The sequence below is a fragment of the Passer domesticus genome, chromosome 10 (assembly GCF_036417665.1).
Source record: "Passer domesticus isolate bPasDom1 chromosome 10, bPasDom1.hap1, whole genome shotgun sequence".
Lineage (NCBI taxonomy): Eukaryota > Metazoa > Chordata > Aves > Passeriformes > Passeridae > Passer > Passer domesticus.
In genome coordinates this window covers 15,394,679-15,413,263 of record NC_087483.1, presented here as the reverse complement: position 1 = coordinate 15,413,263, position 18,585 = coordinate 15,394,679, and the positions used below count along the sequence as shown (strand labels likewise).

The following is an 18,585-nucleotide window of genomic DNA, read 5'->3' as shown; positions in this document are numbered from 1 at the left end:
CCCTATAATTGCACAAATATAAGTTGGTTTATTTGTTTTGTTGCCTTTTTGTTTCAAGATCCATGGGGTTTTTATTTTGCCATTAGTATTTAGTAACAGGATCCTAGGACTTTGTTTCCTGTGGAACTGATCTTAACTGTTGCATGTAATTGTAAGCAGGAGCAATCCTCAGTGTTGATTAAAGCACATAAGGTTTATATCCATATATAGATAGGAGATAAGACCTTGGTGATCAGTAAAATACAAGATTTTGGATGTAAGGGTAATTGTTCCTGCAGTGCAGCATACTGAAATATTTATTTTTAGGAGCTTTCAATTGGATTACAGTCAAAGCCTCAAAATGGACTTACTCAGTTTACAATGTAAGTAATATTTTTCCCCATTGTGTGTTTATGTTTTGGTTGTTTTGTTGGGGGGGTTGTGTTGTTTATTTTTTTACTAATGAGTTTGTTTGGTTTTTTTTAGGATTCTGATGGAAAATATTTTGCATTTCCTCTTGCAAGCCACAGAAAATCATACAGTCATGTTTACTGTGAAAATAGTATGTTGGTGAGAAAATACTTTTTTAATGTCTGGAGTTCGTTTTTAAAGATGTGATTTTTAATTTCCATTTGCTGCAGACAGTTAATGAGCAGCTGTGGAAATTGCTGCCATCCATTTACAGTCACAGCCTAATGCATGTCAGAGGTACTACCTGTTTTAGCATGCCACACTTAGTATTCAGGGTCTGAAACCTTCAGTGCCACCTGAGCCTCAAATGTTTTCTTTCTGGCTCTTCTGGTTAGCTCTAGATTACTGTGTCCTTTCATTTAGTGCAGTTCTCTATTGATGGTTTTGAAGGAAGAAGTTGTTTTTAGTGCTGCTGTGTTTTTGCCAAACTTCTAATTTGGGAAAGCTGTTTATAGGTTTGCTTTCCCATAATAAAATATAAGTGAGCCTGAAAGGCTGCAGAGATCTTTCACTAAGGAGAGAAAGTGAATGGAAGACAGATGAGGAGCCAGCACCATCTCAGTTGTCTCCTGTGAAAAGGAAACACCATAATGTGCATTTCTTGTATTTTTAGCTTGAGACATACATTGAGCCAAAATTTTTTTTTCAGTTTTTTATACCAGAATGAATTTAATCTCTTGGCAAACTGAAGATGGATAAATACACTTTTCAGAATCATGTATTTTATATTAGTGGCAAAAAAATTGAGATGCTTTCCTGTTTCATCCTGCCTGTCCCTGTTGCCACTCCTCCCCTTGCCAAAGATGCCATTCATACCACCATTGTGCACAACAATGTCTGTGCTTGGTGCTTTTGTAATTGTCCTTCTCAGTGGCACTTCAGTGTCTGCATGTATGTTGTGATCTCAGCTGTGCTTTGATGGGATACCTTTTGCCCTTGCTGTAATGTCTGAAACACAAGCCCAGTACAGCTTGAGAGGAGCAGGGAGGTACAGACCAAATGTCTGAGAGCTGCACCATGGTGCTGTTGCTTCCAGAACACTTCAATTCTCAAGGGGCAGAGCAGTAGAACATTAAATATGCAAAGTATTCCTCTACTGCCTAGAAGAGTGCCTTGAGGTGTTTCTTTCAATTAGAAGAGATAAACATGATATGTAAGATGGATATTTTTAAAAGAGAATTTATGAAAGCTTGTTTGCTTAACTTTGTATTTATTCCTATAAAGGGTGACAAATTGAAGTTGTTTAAAATGGTTCCTAGAAGCCCCCACCATTCACTCTAAAGCTTCACCTTTTCTGTCCTTGCAATTATAATTGCAAGATTATGATATCAGTCCTTTAATTATCATCAGTTTTAACCCTTGCATTGTTTGAAGTAATCAGTATTTTTAATAGATTTATAAATGCAATCACACCTAGGTAATGTAGTGTTTTATGGTATTGACTTTACAGGACACAAGTAGCTGGATTTATGGCTGCATGAACACTAATTCATCAATGTGGTGAGTATGAACAATTCCTGTTCTTTATTCAAATGGCTTTTGTGAGACTGTGTTTGAATTTAAAGTGTATAAATTATCCTTGGTAGGAAGGGATTGGGAAGTAAAATCGTTACTATAAATAATTCATGCTTTCTATATCACCAGGAAAACAGGGAAGAATAGCTTTTCTTAAAATAAATGATATTCTTCTTCAGGGAGCTGCATTTTTGACCTTCATAACAAGAGCTGGAGAGGGACCTTTCACAAGGGCAGGAGGTGGCAGAGCAAGGAGTAGTGGCTTTAAACTGGCAGGGCAGGTTTAGGTGGATATTGGGGAGCAGTGGTTCCTGTGAGGTTGGTGGGGCATTGGAGCAGCTTTTCCACAGAGGCTGTGCATGTCCCATCCCTGGAGATGTTCCAGGCCAGGCTGGATGGGGCCCTGAGTAACCTGGTCTAGTAGAGAGTGTCCCTGTCCACAGCAGAGCTTTTGGAACTAGATGGTTTTTAGTGTCCTTTTCAACCCAAAGCACTCTGTCATGCTGTTTCTTTAGAATCCTGTGACAAAAGACATCAAATGTCCACAGAACCTTCAAATTAGTGGATTAAAGCATCTCTTTCTTTTTTACTTCGAATTTGCTGCTGTCATATGAAAAGTATTTAGAAGGGTGCGTGGTTTAGTGGTTATTTGTTATGACAGTCATTACACAATAGATTTAAAACATTGTCTTAGCTTAAATTTGTAAAATAAACTCAAATTCAAGCTACCCTTCAAATTAGGGAAAGCTTCCAGGCAAAATTGAACTAGCAGAGTTTTTATCTGTTCTGGGATCACTGAGGTGTACAGGCAGAGTCTTGCCTCCAGCAGATAGCCAAATGTCACAATTACTTTTTCCTGATCCAAGAAGTTGGCTGTTACTCCTTTGTAGAACCTTTGATCAGCATGAAGTGCATTACTAGTTCAGGACTGCTACTTAAACCTCCTCTAACAGTAGTGGGTTGGCTGTGAACTGTGTCCTAAGGTCATGAACACTATTTAGAGAATCAGCAGTATTCTGGTATTCAGATAATCAAAACCTGAAGTGACCAAATGGATGTGTTGCAGTTCAGTGTGTGAACACATTTTAGAGCTGCTGCAAAGTCTTTGACAGCTAACAAAATTTTTATTTGTATATCTATTCTAGATATTTCCATAGGAAGATTAGTGCTTTTGATGTTTAACAGATGCTAATAAAAGTGCATGATAATTCAATGCTATTGCAGTTTTAGCTCATGAAAAGTTTTCATTTTGTGTCTGAGCTGCCTGGTGAATATGTGCTGCAGGTTTTCTGTATGAGAGAGTTGGAGCTTTGCTTGGCTTGGTTTTGCACAAATAAGATTTGCACTATCTGAAATTACTGCAGTTTGATAAATTACTGTGGTAGCAGTACACCCAAATTTCTTCTCAATTTAAAATGTTTATTCAGAGAGAGAGAGAGAAGCTGGTATATTAATCCAGTGCCATAATGCTGGGCCTGCATAATGAATATGCTCATCTTTTAATGTGCATGAATTTTTACAGCCTGGAAGCTGCTGATTTATCCTGGAGAGCTGAGTTACTTCCAACCACCAAGGTAAGTGTGAGCCTGACTTGTAGGAGGGAGAGGTGCTTCAGGAGGTGCTTGCAAGTCATAGAGGAATGAGCTGTTCTGTTTGGAGCATTGGAAGAGGGTACAAGGGGTAGACAACTAGGAACTGGCAAGGGGCAAGCTAAGGGGTATGTTCAGTAATGGTTTGCTATTTTCTTCTCTCTTTTTCTTTATTCCTTTCTTTTTAAGGTTGTGATGCTGAAACTTCTGGACTATCCTTCCTTGTCCCACATTGTCATTCAGGTACCACCTGCAGTTGGCAATAAGGTAAAAAAATACGATATTCAGAAATTGCTTGCTTAGGGCATTCATAACTTTCAGGTGCTATGACAGGAGGAAAAGGAAGTATATTAAATATGTGCTAAGTTACTTTGAGAAACTATAGACCCACAGTGTAGTGTGGTTTAAAGTAGCTTCTGTAAGCTGAGAAACACTTTGATAAAATACCAAACAATAAGACATGAACAGCACTTGAAATATGTACAAAGACACAGTTCTCAAATCAGTTCTTAGAGTTCTTGTTGGAGATTCTAATGGTAATCTTCCTTGCATTTCTTAATACTCTGATTGTTTTCCTGAATGTTCATACCTTTGAACAGTCATTTCTCTTACCCAGGTTAGCAGAGAATACAGATAATTGAAGGCACCACACCTGGATTCTGGGAAGCATAGGCCAGATAGCTCTGCAAGCTCTTCAACCACAAATGATGTTGTAGACTGACTTGTGCAGAGTTTAACAGTTTGAGTCTCACAAATGAGATAAATATCTTTGCATCAAGAGCTCTCAGGATCCCAGTAAGAGGACATTGGAAGGTTTAGGGTGTTACCTATCTGGATCTGGCAGACCTTTCCAGTTAGTCCTGAAATGGCAGAGGTCTGAATTGAAATTTCCAGCCTAATCAGATCTGACATTGCTTTCTGTGACACAAATAGAGTCTGTGGTATATTAATCCATGATCCAAGAAATTATTCACAGCACAAGTGAGTGTGATGTTCTTCTCTGAGTGTATCTTCAGATAGTTGTGACAGAGGCATCTTGCAGTGAAACTAGTAATGCACAATTTTCAGGGTAAGCAAAGATAGAGGAGAGATGACTTGGGAAATGTAATTTGGCAAGTACAAAGGCTTTCTAGTCTTGTGCTTTGGTTTAGATCTGTTTTTAATATCCTCAATTGCAGTATACTTTGGGCTGTGAGTTCTTCACAGAGGATTCCAGAACAGTCCAGCTCCCTGTAACACATCTTTTTTCATTTGGTAAGTATAGCATATTGCTTTTGGAAAAAATGGAAAACTAATATAACTAACCTTTGGATAATAAGTTTGCCTAAAAATGTCAGGTCAGGAGGTTTTTGGGGCTGGTTTTTCACTGAAGCTAATACTGCTTTTGTTAGTAACAAAGAAATAAGAATTGTGGGGGTTAAGACTTACAGATATGAAAGTATGTAATTCTCCTGGAAAAGAAATAATATGTAGAGAGTTCTCAGATAATTTTATCTAATAAGTGAAAATGTTGTATCCTTTCCAGGGTTTTCTTCAAGCAAAATTCTATTAAATTCAACTGGATTATTTTACAATGTACAGCTCCAGCACTTCAACCAAGTAAGAATGCAACTTAAGTTTTTAAGGTAATGTAACCACTGCTTGTCTGGAGAAAAGTGAGTGAATTCTATTTTTTTGTGTTCTAGATATATCAAGCTTTCAAAATTTATATAGACAGTCACTGCCAGTCACTCAAAGGTAAATATAAGTCTTACTAAAGTACAAATTTTTTTTAAAATTGTTGAAAATTTGTAGAAACGAAAGTCTTCTCATGCAGTGGAGTTTAGGCAATGCTGCTGTGGTCTGTTCAAATGTGTCTGCTAATATCTCTCCCTTCCCACTCTAAGAAGCATGGATCAACGAAAATGAGGAATTAGTCTTTTAATGTTTGTTTTTCTTATTTCCCAGCAAAGGGAACTTGAATTTTCATTAGGATTCTGCCTTATATTGAAAATGTTTCTTGAGAAAAGCCCATTTGCCTAGGATTTTTATTTGCTAATAACAGGACTCAAATTTGAATGTTGAGCTACATAAGCTTAAACAGGATGGGTTGCTAAAGGACCCTGTTTCAAAAAAAAAAAAAGAAAGTGATGAATTTTATTAGACTGAGGTTTTGTTTCATATTGAAAAGCAGAACTCTTCTCATAACTGTTCTTTAAACATTGATGTCTCACTGTCTTGTCCTGTAACAGCCTGAGTTTAACCATGTAATTCTTGTTTGCTGCTAACTGCTCTGATCTGCATTGCAATCTGCAAACCCAGAGATTCTGTGTAGTGATCTGTGTGCCACCTTTATTTTACTGACCCTGTAGTTTTTAGAGACAGTTGCCACATCTGGTTCTTAGTTAAGTTTATCTTTTGTAATGCTGTTCCATTTCAGAAAGAAAACCAAGTGTTTACAGACTTCATATTCCCTGGTCATATGAAGACTCAATAACTGTAGCGAAGTAAGGACTTTAACAATTAATAACTTCTTGATATGTTTTTGGAAGAATATTTGCATACTGTTATGGTAATATTTCTGATATGAGACAGTTTCTCCAGTCTTAAGTGTTTGGCTTCTGCATTTTTTCCTCATTTACCTTTCTGACCTTGTGGACAAAGTTGTTTTGACTGTTCCTAGAATAAGAATACCTACTAATTGGTTGCTTAATGGTTCTCACTAATTTTCTTGTGAAAGAAGTCAGATATTCTGGTCTGGAATTCTGAGGATAATCATTGCCCTTCTCATCAGAGGAGAACAATGGCTGCTCTGGATGCTGGCTTCCCCCTGGAAGCCAGGGTTTGGATTGCACAGCAGCCCTATGTTTGCTTCAGCAGCATAGTCCTGACAAAATCAAATGATACAGCTTGAAATATATTTGTCACTTATGAAGTTGAACAACACTGACAGTCTTTTAGATGGTAGAAAAACTGTATTTATAGTTTATTTTAGGAGTCTTAAGGATACCTCACAATTTCCAGCTCCCTGTGTTTTCCAGCAGCATAATACTTGCAGGAAACTGAATTGTGTTCTTGAGGATATGTTTTCCCTTCCTGGCACTCAGCATATTTGCATGCTCTGTGAGGCAGTGTGTTCACTGAACTTGTCTGCTTTCCTTTGTGCCATGTCCAGGATAGTTCAGAGGAGAGGGAATTGAGGATTTTACGTAGCTCTTTGTGACAGGATCAACAAGTTCCTTACACCATTTTGCTCCCAGCTTGAGGTGCCACTTGGTGTAGTAGATGTGCTTTATGTGCACTTGTTAAAGACTGAGACACGTTTGGTTTTCCTGCTTGGTCATAAGGACAGCAGTGACCATGTAAGTTGCTGTTTCAGAGTTCCATCTCTTGCTGAGATTTCTGCCAAACTGCACGTGGCTCAGCCTCACGGTGACAGCAGCCTTCCAGAGTTAAACATCTACTCTTCCCCAGACTGTCAGTATGAAGTGAGTAAAACAGTTTTATTTTACAGCTAGTTGGCATTGCTGGATGATTTTTGTGTAATTCAGTCTTTTAAACCATAGCTAATTAATCTAAGTAAATACTAAGTGTATCTAAAGGTGGGCTGTTTGGCCTTTTGGACATGTAGGGTGTGTTACAAGTATTTGCAATAGCTGGGTTAGTACTGCAAGTTGGATTCTAAAACTTTAAAGCATTTGCTTTTAATTGTCAATTGTAAGGTGTTATAAATTTTAGTTGTAGGATTGTTGCATTCTAGAACATAAGTTTGCTTGTTAAAAATTAAAGTATTTTGTATTTATGCTTACCATTGTATGAAACAATATATATTTTTTTCAAGGTAATTCTGAAGACATCACTTCTACAGGTCCTTGGCCAAGTAAGAAAACCTAATACTAAATTGTTTTTTTTATCTCAGTAGCATCTATAGAAATTTTTACATCCTCCCTTCCTTACTGTGGCACTTCAGATTCCTTCTTAATGCCAAGAGGAGCACTATTCAGTGATCATTTTGCAGCCTTTCCCTTGGCAAGGATCCCTCCCAGATGAATGTCAGGCCCCTGTCCTTAGAGGAGCAGAAAAGCTCTCTAGCTCTAAAGAGCTGCTGTAAATGTGGAGTATGTGGCTTTGTGGTGAGCTCAATATCTGTAGGTCACTTTAACTTTCTTGCCTGATGAGTCAGTGGTGTTAAAACTTTAAAATACATTTGGCATCAATTAAGTTGGGGGAAAAAGTCTAAGCAGGTCCATATGCTCCTTTTGAACAAATCTTCTTTGGTTATCAATGAAGAATACGTATCGACATGGGGATCAGTAAAAATAGACTGGCCATCTGCACTTCTCTGCATCTAAAGAGTAATTAATTTTCAAGCACCTAAGTGTAGTGCTGGAATAAAACTGGCAAGATTCTCTATGTGAATGTATACATTTAGAGCAAGGATTTTTCATTTTGTTGTTATTTTATGAGAATTTATAGGCTATTGGTATATTAATAATGACTTGAGATAGTGGAAATCAATTAATACATGCATATAGTTACTTCCAAAAGTTCTTTGCCTAAAAGCATATATAACTATATGCAGATTTTGCTTGGAAAGTGGCCTTCAAATTGTTTTAAACTTACTTTACTGAAATCTGATACTTGATTTTTTTCATACTTGTCTTGACTGGAAGAAAACCCCCATTTGTTTCTAATTTGATCATTTATCCAAACCTGTTTCATTAGCTGCTTATGAGAGATTCTAGTCTTTTCCATCTATAACATTAATTGCTATTGGAGATTATTAAATATTTATTGAAAGGAGAAACTGAATCTTTCAAGAAATATATTCTAATCTCATTATCATTCTGGCTTCATGATAACATTTGTGTATGTGTTTTTTGAATATATTTTTATAAATAGAAGTGAAGTTATCCCTTCTTCCTTGTCTTTCAGATAGTAAGATTCCATGCTGGTGCTTTTCCAGTCTATATTGTTTCTAATATTCTTCTTACTTATGGAGGACAGCTGAGCACACTAAGATCAACAGGTAGCTTTCTAAAAATCTGTGTATTTTTCTCTGTCACAAGTGTTTTTAGAGAAATTGCTTATTGAGTTTAGTGATGAAAGACTAGCTAAATGTGAATTTTTCAAGCTAAGCATTGTTCAACTTATGGAAATACTTGGATCTTTTTTATTTTTCTTAGCTGGTAGTTCTTCAAGGTTGTGTTGTAGCAAAATATTTCTTTATTATTTTAAATTGCAGTCCCTTTCTGTGAAATACCGGTGTTGCACAGTAGGTTAGAATTACCAGAAGTCTACTTAAAAATACATGTAAAAGTTTAAAATACGTTGTTAATGTGCAGAAAACACTGTTTCTTGCAGGAAGATGAGATTTTCTTTGTTATGCTGTCATGTCTTCAGACAAAATGCATTTTTATTAAAATTCAGGGCGTGTTTGTAGCAAACTCCACAATGTCTCTAGAAGCTCCTGTGCCTTATTACCTTAATGTGGGTGACCCATGGAGAAGGGCCTTGGTGGTAAAATATGCAGCCTTGCAGTACTCTTACAAGACCTAGTTATCTTGTTTTTAACTCAGCTCACCATTGTCTGAATTTTTGTTTTGTTGTGCATGATGTTTGTCGAAGTTCATGACTTGTCAGTAACTACAGATGCTCTCTGTTCTTGATCCTAGGCCAGTGTTCAGACTTCTCCCTCGAGCTAGTTAGGACAGCAAAGCCCTACAAAGTAGAACCTCTTATAAGCATTGTTGTGTTTCTGCAGGGGTGAGTTTGCATCATTTATTTGTTTAAAACAGTTTCCAAAACAGAAATTTCAGTAAAACTGTTGCTAGGGAGGAATATTATTTTATCTGTAGTCACTGTAAACACCTGACTGTTATTTTGCTTGTAAGACTGTAATAGAAGGAATAGTTGATAGATATCTAACTGTAAGAGCAATTGGAAGTGATAAATAATACTGCTTTCATGTTTTTGGCAGGTTTAACTGGTTTAGAGAGATATGGGAATCACTGTCACTACCAGAGGTGGATGCTGCTGTACTGAGTAGTCAGGATGCATGGTTCCCCCTTGTGTCCCTGATTCTATTTCTTTTTGGGACAGGCATTGCCTACTGGAGTGGAGTATTTTTCTCTACATCTCTGAGACTCTTCTCTTCATTATGGTTAACTCTGATTAGGTAAAACAATGTGATACTATATAATTATGCTCTTCTAGATGACTTTGACCCTGACAATTGTTTTTTTTTGTTTGTTTGCTTTTGTATGAATGCTTGGCCAAGATTGAATTCTGGGCAGATTGAATTTATACATTATTTTAGACATCTGGGTTTGAAAGCAAGCAGAAATTGATGTCCGAGAAGAAGTACAACAGGAGTTTTGTTTCTGATTCTTTCTTTTTTCTTAGACCTACTGAACTTCAGAAAGATGATAAGTTGATTACACCCAGCAGACTCTGTGGGATGATATCTCTTGCTTTGGTTAGCTGGACCACTTGTGGTGCATTTGCTGTGCTCATTATTTATCTTCAATACTTGTTCAAGGTACTGAAAGGCTAAACATTATGTATTTATAACGGAATTGAAAATTTTAGGTGCTTTGAATTAACCACAGGTTAAAAGCAAAAATCCAGATTACCCTTTTTCACACATAAAAGAAATGTTATTATTCTCATACTTTAAATAGGTATTTCTAATTTCTCACTGTCATAATCTTATAATCTGTAGAATTTTTCTTCTTCTTTTGTTTATGCTTCTTAGAAAGAAACGTGTGGTCCCACGTGCCCACTACAACAATGCAGATAATTGAAAATTTTAACTTATAGCTAGGCAATATTATACAAACAAAGACTAATACCTCCCTTGAAGAGTAGGGAGTCCTCAGTTTCTTTTCCTGTACTACAGCTTTTGTGTGAAGAATCCTTACTAAACAAGCAACTGCTTGTCTTACAGGTTGTAAAACTGCATGTAACTGTAAGAGCAGAGCAAAACAGGCACAACAGGGTGAGTCTGTTTCCTGCTTCTGTTCCAAACTCTGGCCAAAAATTGTCTGGCAAACTTCTGCCTTGGTACTCTCAGGTTGTGCTGCAGTGACTGGGTAGCTGTAGTTCCCTTGCTGCATGTGTGATGTGAAAGAACAGCCAGGCCATGAGCAGCCTGCTCCATCTCACATGACTGCTGTTTGAAGTTTCTGCAATGTGAACTTGTCATCTAAGAAGAAAACTCTGTCTCTGAATGCACACAGATTAACAGGGTTTATCTAAATTTTGGTATTTGATTATGCATGGCTTATCTCGAAAAGAAAAAGAATTCTAGGTAATAATCTATACTGCAGGTAAAACTGCTTTTTCTAGAGAGGCAGCATGTGGACATCAAGGTATTTTAGTCCAGAGATGACAAATAGGATGTATTAGATGAATGTGGACTGAGGTTGCAGCAGTATCAACTTTATTTTCTGGATTACTTTAAGGTATAGGATCAAAGATGTAAGCAGGTGTGGATAACAGCATATGATAACTACCTGCTGTTCTTTGCAAACATAGAACAAAGGCTGACACAAAAAGTTGTTGAAAGTTTTCTTTGGGTATCTCTGAGTGGATTTTTCCTGTGTTTAGTTGAAAATCCTCTCCTTTCATCTCTATATAATATTTTGTTTCATTTGTGAGGTTTTTTTCTGTCGCTGGAAGTTAGTATCTGCCAACTCATTCGTTTATCTTTGCTATTTATTCCTACAGGTAATATTTTACTCCCAGTTGCATTACTTCCTATATCTTTCCTGTGAATGATCATCTGTGATTTTTCACCCCCATGCTTTATTACTCCTTTTTATTTTGTTCTTCCCCCTTCCAGGAACTGCTTTTCATTTCATTGGTGTCAGGGCATTTACAGTTTCCATTCTTTTCTTCCATAGACATATAAACTATGAGTATATGAGAAATTTCTGGTTAAACTTAGATACTTTAAAATTGAACTTGACTCTTGGTGGCTTTTTGATGCATAAATTGCAGATTTTCTTCGTAAATCTCAGCTGGTGTGATACTGTTAGGGTATTTTTCCCCTCCTCTTTCCCCAGTGTGGGTTCTTACAAGCCTGTGCATATTTTTGTGACCTCTGTTTTTCATTTCCAGGATTCAGGCCACTCAAAAGAAACTTCACAGAACTCCAGTACACACACAGTCAAAGCCCAGAGTTCAGTGGACAGCATTCCAGAAGCAACACAGTCTCCTTCCAACAGTAAAACACTTGCTGAAGCTGTTAACAGTCTTAAGATGCACATTACAGTCCTCAATTTATTCACGTGGATTGTGCTGCTCAACTTGCCATCTTTAATTTATTGGTTAAAAAATCTCAGGTAAATTCTTAAATTGACACTAAGGTGGAAGAAAGTTATAGAAACCTTTGAAGATAATAAAAATTATAAGTGTTTGATTCTTTATATTATTAGTTACCTTACAGTTTCAAAGACTTCTGTTAATTATTGTTGTTTCATCTGTCCTTTCTGGTTTGCATTGTGGTGTAAATAAGTGTTAAGTAAATCAATGATATGTTGAAGAAAATAGTGTTTCAGAAGGGGTTTGAAATCAGGCTGGGATGCCATATAGATTTCATTTATATTTTTTGTCATCAGCACATGGATATTATTGGGCAGCCTAATTTAGAAGTGATGTGCTTTTTAAACCATTTCTTTGCAGGTACAATGTTAGACTTGATCCTGATCCCTGTAGATCCACAGCTATTATCCTCGTATGCATCTTAGAAATTCTAATGAATTCAAGTACTTCTGAAGTGAAATCAAGGTACTGTAACCCAATCTTGAGTTTTGCTTTTCTGCTTCTCTGTGAATTACCATTTGTATGGTAAAACTTAATTTATGTTGTAATTGTTCAGCCTCTACAGAGATTGATGAACTCACATGGTTAAGTCTAAAAGATGAACTAAAATGTGTGCAAAGTACCTCTAGTTCAGCTAGGAGGAAAAAATCCCCTGTATTTGCCACATGGAAATAAATGAAGTATGTGCTCTCTAAGCAATTGGCTGCATAACAACTTCTTGAAATGTGACTTTTTCACTCACAATTCATTGAATTCTTTCAAGTGTCACAGAATCTACATACATTGAGCAATTATTGTCAGACAGTTAGAAGGAAAATGGAATTCTACAGCACTATAGTTATGTTCTTGCAGCTCCCTTGTGGGAGTGGAAATGTACTGTTTTCTCTAGTGGATTAAGAAGTTCTGAGAGCCTGGTTTTGCTGACAGAATATTTCTTGTGAAGATATGGAATTAGTCAGAGCCTCATGAATGACAATCAATAATAAGAAATGTCATTTATCCTCTTGACCAGTACCTGTTATCTCAAGTGATCAAAACCACTGTCTTCCTGTGTTACAGAGAACAAATTTCTAAATTAATATTTTTGGTGACATTAACCTTTTTTAATAATTTCTCTTGCTTATGCATCAATTTTTGTGGCGTATTAGACTAGTTGCTCAGTTTTAAAGATAAACAAAGCCTTGAAGTAGAAAGTATTTTGCAAAGGAAAATGAAATATGACATTTGCATACTTTCTGCATATGTGGCTACAAAATGATAATTTTTTTTCTCTCTATTCTTACAGTAAGCTCTTGAAGATTGCAGCCAAAGTTCCACTCCCTTTGTCTGTTGCAATGCTGGCCTTTGGACGAATCCATTTATACAGAGTCCCACACTTTGTAACCTTTTCTCTTCTTCTACATGTGCTGTGCTGTTTTGTGTAATGTTCATTCTATATAGGACAATGCACCCTAGAAACTTAACACTGGAGATGGGAAAAATTGCAACACAGAAATGCCTAAACTAACATGATCAGTAGTTTACATTACATGGGAAAGAGGACAGAACTGTGAATACTTTACAGAAAATTCATGGTTTAATTCACGTTGCTTAGAAAACTTTTCCTGGTGTTTATTTCATGTCTCTGAAAATGGAGTGACTTAACTGTGTATAAGCACATGACTCATATCAGTGCAACATCTCAATACTCTGCCTTGTAGACACTTTTGTATTTCACTGTACTGCTTGTGAAAACAGACCTTTTTTACTCACTGTGCCATGCAGTGTCTGTGTTCTGAACTTGCATCTCTTGCAGGTCTTAAGTATGCTGGTTAAAACTCAATACATTTCAAGCACACTGTGACTATCACAAAAACCACACAGCCAAGTATACTTTGAATTAATTTATGTTATATCCAAAAGCTGCCACATTTGTGTCTAGACAAACTAGAATGTACTGCTTATATAGAACTGTTATTTCTATCAAATCATTTGTTCAATCAGTGTGAGTTGAACATTTGTGAGATTATTGCAAGTCTTACACATTTTACTTTTTGTGAGAGTGAGAAGACAACAGTATTCTATGTAGCTTTCTATTCAGGAAGGATACCAGCAGATTCATAAACAATTTGCTGTAATGTTGTTTTAAAACATTGTCAGTTTTCTCTGGAATCTTGAAATTAATCCTTGGACTTTGTCCATATGTAGAAGCTAGCAAACGCTGAGATATGGTGTGAGTTAACAGTGCATTTGCTGCACTCTTTCTAAGTAGGCAAGGCAGGCTTTTTTCCTATTGTAAACAGAGAACCAACCATCTCCTAATGAATGCCAATACATGAAATTAATATGGAATAGTTACAACCCTGCTAGCTCCTGTCCTGCCATACAGTGCTGACTTCTGCATGTGGGCAAACTCAGTAATAGTGGGAAATACTGACCATAATTATTAGCTCTGTATAAATTCTATCTTAGTGCCTAGATGCTACAGTGACTGCCATTTATAATAAAGCCTACAATAGCTATGTGTAAGGAATTGTGTCCCCTGGGCATGTGTTTTGCCAACAGAAGAAATCTCAGCAGTCCTTAGGTTTAAATGATGTATTGATTCTGTGTAGAGATGAGCTTACTACTTGCTTCTGTGTTAGCTGTCTCTGCTGTGTCTGAGATACCTGTGACCTTCATCTGGAAATACTAGACCAGCTCAATCATCTTATAGGAATAGCAAGAGGAAATCTGCTGCTCACAGTCAATCAAGTATACTCTTGATACAGTAGTACAGCCAGCCTGACCCATTAATTCCATCACATTTTAATAATCTTGCCTAAGTGCCTCCGTTATTTCTAAGGTGTTGTTAGGGTCAATTCCTTTGAGCTGGCTGGAAAGACTCAGTTCACACAGTGACTTTCCAAAATGAAGGACAAATAAGAAAGCCACGTGTGTTTTGTTTGCTTATATCCATGTCAGCAGTTCAAGTTATTAATAAGTCATTAAAAGTGCAGTAACTGAGTAAGGGTATTGTAGTTAGCCAAACCACTGTCACTGTTATCAGTAATCTGTGTGCTGGTATTCAAGTCTTAATTTTTTCAAAAAAGAGGGTTAGATTATATATAGTCTTTGTAAATCAGAAAAGTTATCTGAATAGATGATATCTTGATATTTTCTAATCAAATGTATGCTACATTAATATATGTATATAAGATAATTTGTGTGACTTAATATACTTGTAGCTAAATGCACCAGTTGGTTTAACTAGAAATTGCTGTTCAAACATAGAAGAGAGTTGTTATACTTGGAAATGGCTGTGAATGAAAAATGGTGGCAGAACTGCTTTTAGGGCTGGCAAAGGGCTGTGAAATGTGCAGGGTCTGATTTCTGTGGAAGATAGTTTTCCTTGACTTTTGTGGTCCATTTGGCTTACTACTCTATTTTGCTTCTGATCCATTTGTTGGAACTGTTGGAAATGAAACAGACTTGATATTTAGTATCTTTGATAGCTTTCAAAATATGCCATAAAATGAAACCTACTGAATTACAGCAGCATAGGATAACACGATTTTTTTTTCATTTGATGATTTTTTTTTTAGCTGGAGTTCTATTGATGATTGTTAGAACTCTTCATAAAGTGAATTCTGGTATCTTGTGTATTTTCCTGCCTGATTTTCAAGTTGGAGGTAGGAATAGGTATAATCCTGAGTCTGAGATCCCAGATAACGAGAGTTTTTCATATCTTCCTCAACAATTTAAATGCCTTGTGTGCCATTTAATATATTTAAACTGTTGTCAGGGATGTGTGTCTGGATTGTGCAGTGATCATGGACTGGACAACTTCAACTGTTTGGTGGATTAGGAGTCTAATCCCAATTAGATTTGCCATACAATCAATGGATGGTAATAGGATTAGAACAAGTCTTAGAATTCATCCCATTCTGAGAGAGGATGAATTCTCCTACTTGTCATTCTGAAAAGGACTAGATTTTGTAACAGTCTGAAAACAGTTGTTCTTCAGGTAAAATACAATTTGCTGTTACTTCTGAACAAGAAGCTTCTGTTAGGTGAATTTGTAGTTCTGCTAATGTTCAGTTATTTCAGCAGAAACATATGATAACCCAATATATCGATGTATATCTATGCTGTTAATTGCATATATAAGGAGATGTAAATATTACTGAAATATCCTTTATTATGAGTGGTCTGCATATAAAACAGCTTTTGGCAAATACACTATAATATCTCTTACCAGCTTTAATTACATTAAAATTCCACTTTATTTTTCACATTTTAAATTATCTAGACTGCGTGGGAGGAGACCAGGGCACAAATTGTAAGGATTTAGACCTCAGGATGCATTTAAAATAAGAACTATCTATGTGGATTTAATACAATTTTTTTTATAAGCTATCAGAAACAGAATGAGGAAACAGGGTAAGAACTTAAAATACTAAATGCCACTAACTTCTGGAACAGCAGAATCTTTCTTTGCCAGGGAGAGATTTAATGAGAAGCTTTGGATGATAGCTTCATACCCTGAAATTACTCTGGACATCTATAATCCTTTCTGCTTGATGTCATCAAACATGTTCCTCACAGTCTCATCATGCTGCATGACACGTGTAGCTAACACTTCATAGAAAGTCTCTATGTGTCTGATAGGGAAAAACTCACATCTTCACTGGAATGACCAAATGTACCTTGGAACTGAGTGAATTATGTTGTCCAAAGCTAATCTTAGTTGTGATTTAAAAGTTGCAGTTTGGGGGTTTTGGTGGGAGGTTTCTTTGTATGTTTTATTTCCAAGAAACCTGCAGTAAATGGCATTTAAGTTAATATTATTTCTGACATTTAGAGTTCTGCCCTGATTCTGGTTTTGAGTGAGCTAATTCACATAGCAAACCATTCCTTACTATTAATTTGCTATGTTTCAAGACAAATAGATGAACAATGACAAAACTGTAAGCAGTGCAGTAATGCATTGCAGAAGGCATAGAGACTGCTGGTATGTCTAAGTGAATTTTTCATCTATAACCTAATTGGACTAACTTTAAAGTCATTGATTAATAAAATAAAATGTATTGACATTTAACCTCAAAAGCATTGCATATGTCAATGTTTGATACATCTCATTTTCCATGTGTTTGCCAGTAACAAGTGATAAACTCACTTGGTGTTCTTCTGAAATCTGATAAATCTGATCCATCTGACAGCACAGAATAAAGTCTGTTATGTAGTCATTAATAAATGTAAACATTTGAGAAACTTCCATTTGAATCAAGTTATTTCAATACAGGGTTGAGTGTGTTTAGACTTTTGTTGCATTTATACTGAGATAAAACCAGCCATTTACTGACCTGTAATACTCCAAGCTATGAAAATGTTTTTGGAAGTGCATGTAGAGTCTGTACAGAATTGTACTGCTGTTCTAAGTCACTAAGCTACTAGAAAATTGCTAGTTGTAAAGTAGACTGAATTCTTAGTGCTTATTTTCCATTTAATGTTTTAATGAATAATGTTTCTCACTTAATTTACAGCTTTGACTTTTTGCGTCTCCTTTTTTTTTCCAGGAGAAAATCAGTCTAGCTTTTGTAAGCATTTGCACTGTAAAATATAAAATGTTCATCACAGTTCCTTTAGGGGAGTTATACTTTTGTCACCAAAGCTACATGCTGCTGTTGTATAACCTCTAGGAAATATGTGACAATGAAGGACAATTCAAAACTAGTCAGGTTTTTATTTTAAAGTACAATTTCTGCCTTTTTTTTTTAAAGCCAGAACTTTGAACTAGAATGTTAGAATCCATAAAGTCTTAAAAAATTTGAAAACCTTTTGCAAAGACTATGCTTTCTGATGTATATTTTTATTTATGGGTGAATGTGTTCAAAGCTTTTAATCAGCTCATCTATCTTCAAACTCAAATAAAAAGTATACACTTTGTCTTATTAGTAGGCACTGCTGCTTTTAAAAATGAATTTTAAGTATTTAGAGAGAAAATTCCATAGCTTTTACTTAAGCAAATCTGCCCAGCCCTCAATTTTTCAGGTGTCTAAGCACATAACTGCCTCAAATATGTGCTTATTGCCTTGTAGGATGAAAACCTGAACTGCGATATTTTGAATTTATTTTCTTAAGATGTAAGGTTTCTTTCTGCATTTTTAAATGTAGACAGATTTTGCTATTCATGCTGTCATAAACAAACCTTGTAAGCATTGCCTCCCTGCAGTTATTGGCAGCTTCTGCTCTGGATTCCGTAGGAATGTGTGAAGTCAGAGCTGAGTTTGTCTCTAAAAATCATAATATTTGTTATTTGTGGCACATCATTGCAGGTCCTCCTTGCCCATGCAGCTCTCTCTGCTTTGCAGTGTCCCTGGCAGGAAGTGCAGCAGCTGTGTCCTGTAGACTCCTGTTTGTTAAAATATCAGCCAAGTGTTTTCCCCCTCCAACTTCAATAATTTCAGGGTATATCTAAGTATCAAATGTGCAAGTGTGTTGATGTTTATTTTTACAAAAGGCTAAGTGCACTATTTTAGGATCCATTCAGGCTTCAGTATTTTCCACCCACTTCAGTCTGAGTTTGGAGACAGGATTTGAGACTGCAGCACCTGACAGCTGGAACACTTTACAGAAGTCTACAGGTAGTAGACAGGACACATATAATTAGAGTGCCAGACCAAAACTGAAATGTGAAATTTCTCACTGTGACTTTAAACTTGTAGCTTTCTAGAGGGAAAAAAAAATAAAATATATATATGTA

General features: G+C 36.2%; 1 protein-coding gene across 2 annotated transcripts in view; it reads left to right on the top strand.

The window, feature by feature from the left end:
- PGAP1 (post-GPI attachment to proteins inositol deacylase 1) overlaps positions 1-18,585 on the top strand; it is a 32,292-nt gene extending 13,707 nt beyond the window's left edge. For both annotated transcript variants that reach the window (XM_064433944.1, XM_064433945.1), the window contains exons 9-27: positions 307-362; positions 466-549; positions 1,901-1,950; positions 3,488-3,539; positions 3,744-3,821; positions 4,733-4,808; positions 5,080-5,153; positions 5,240-5,291; positions 5,974-6,040; positions 6,913-7,021; positions 7,375-7,413; positions 8,469-8,562; positions 9,209-9,299; positions 9,514-9,711; positions 9,939-10,074; positions 10,483-10,533; positions 11,658-11,881; positions 12,222-12,326; positions 13,147-18,585. In XM_064433944.1, coding sequence (XP_064290014.1) covers positions 307-362; positions 466-549; positions 1,901-1,950; positions 3,488-3,539; positions 3,744-3,821; positions 4,733-4,808; positions 5,080-5,153; positions 5,240-5,291; positions 5,974-6,040; positions 6,913-7,021; positions 7,375-7,413; positions 8,469-8,562; positions 9,209-9,299; positions 9,514-9,711; positions 9,939-10,074; positions 10,483-10,533; positions 11,658-11,881; positions 12,222-12,326; positions 13,147-13,285 — 1,775 coding nt within the window. In that variant the 3' untranslated portion in view covers positions 13,286-18,585. The remainder of the gene's footprint in view (positions 1-306; positions 363-465; positions 550-1,900; positions 1,951-3,487; positions 3,540-3,743; positions 3,822-4,732; positions 4,809-5,079; positions 5,154-5,239; positions 5,292-5,973; positions 6,041-6,912; positions 7,022-7,374; positions 7,414-8,468; positions 8,563-9,208; positions 9,300-9,513; positions 9,712-9,938; positions 10,075-10,482; positions 10,534-11,657; positions 11,882-12,221; positions 12,327-13,146) is intronic.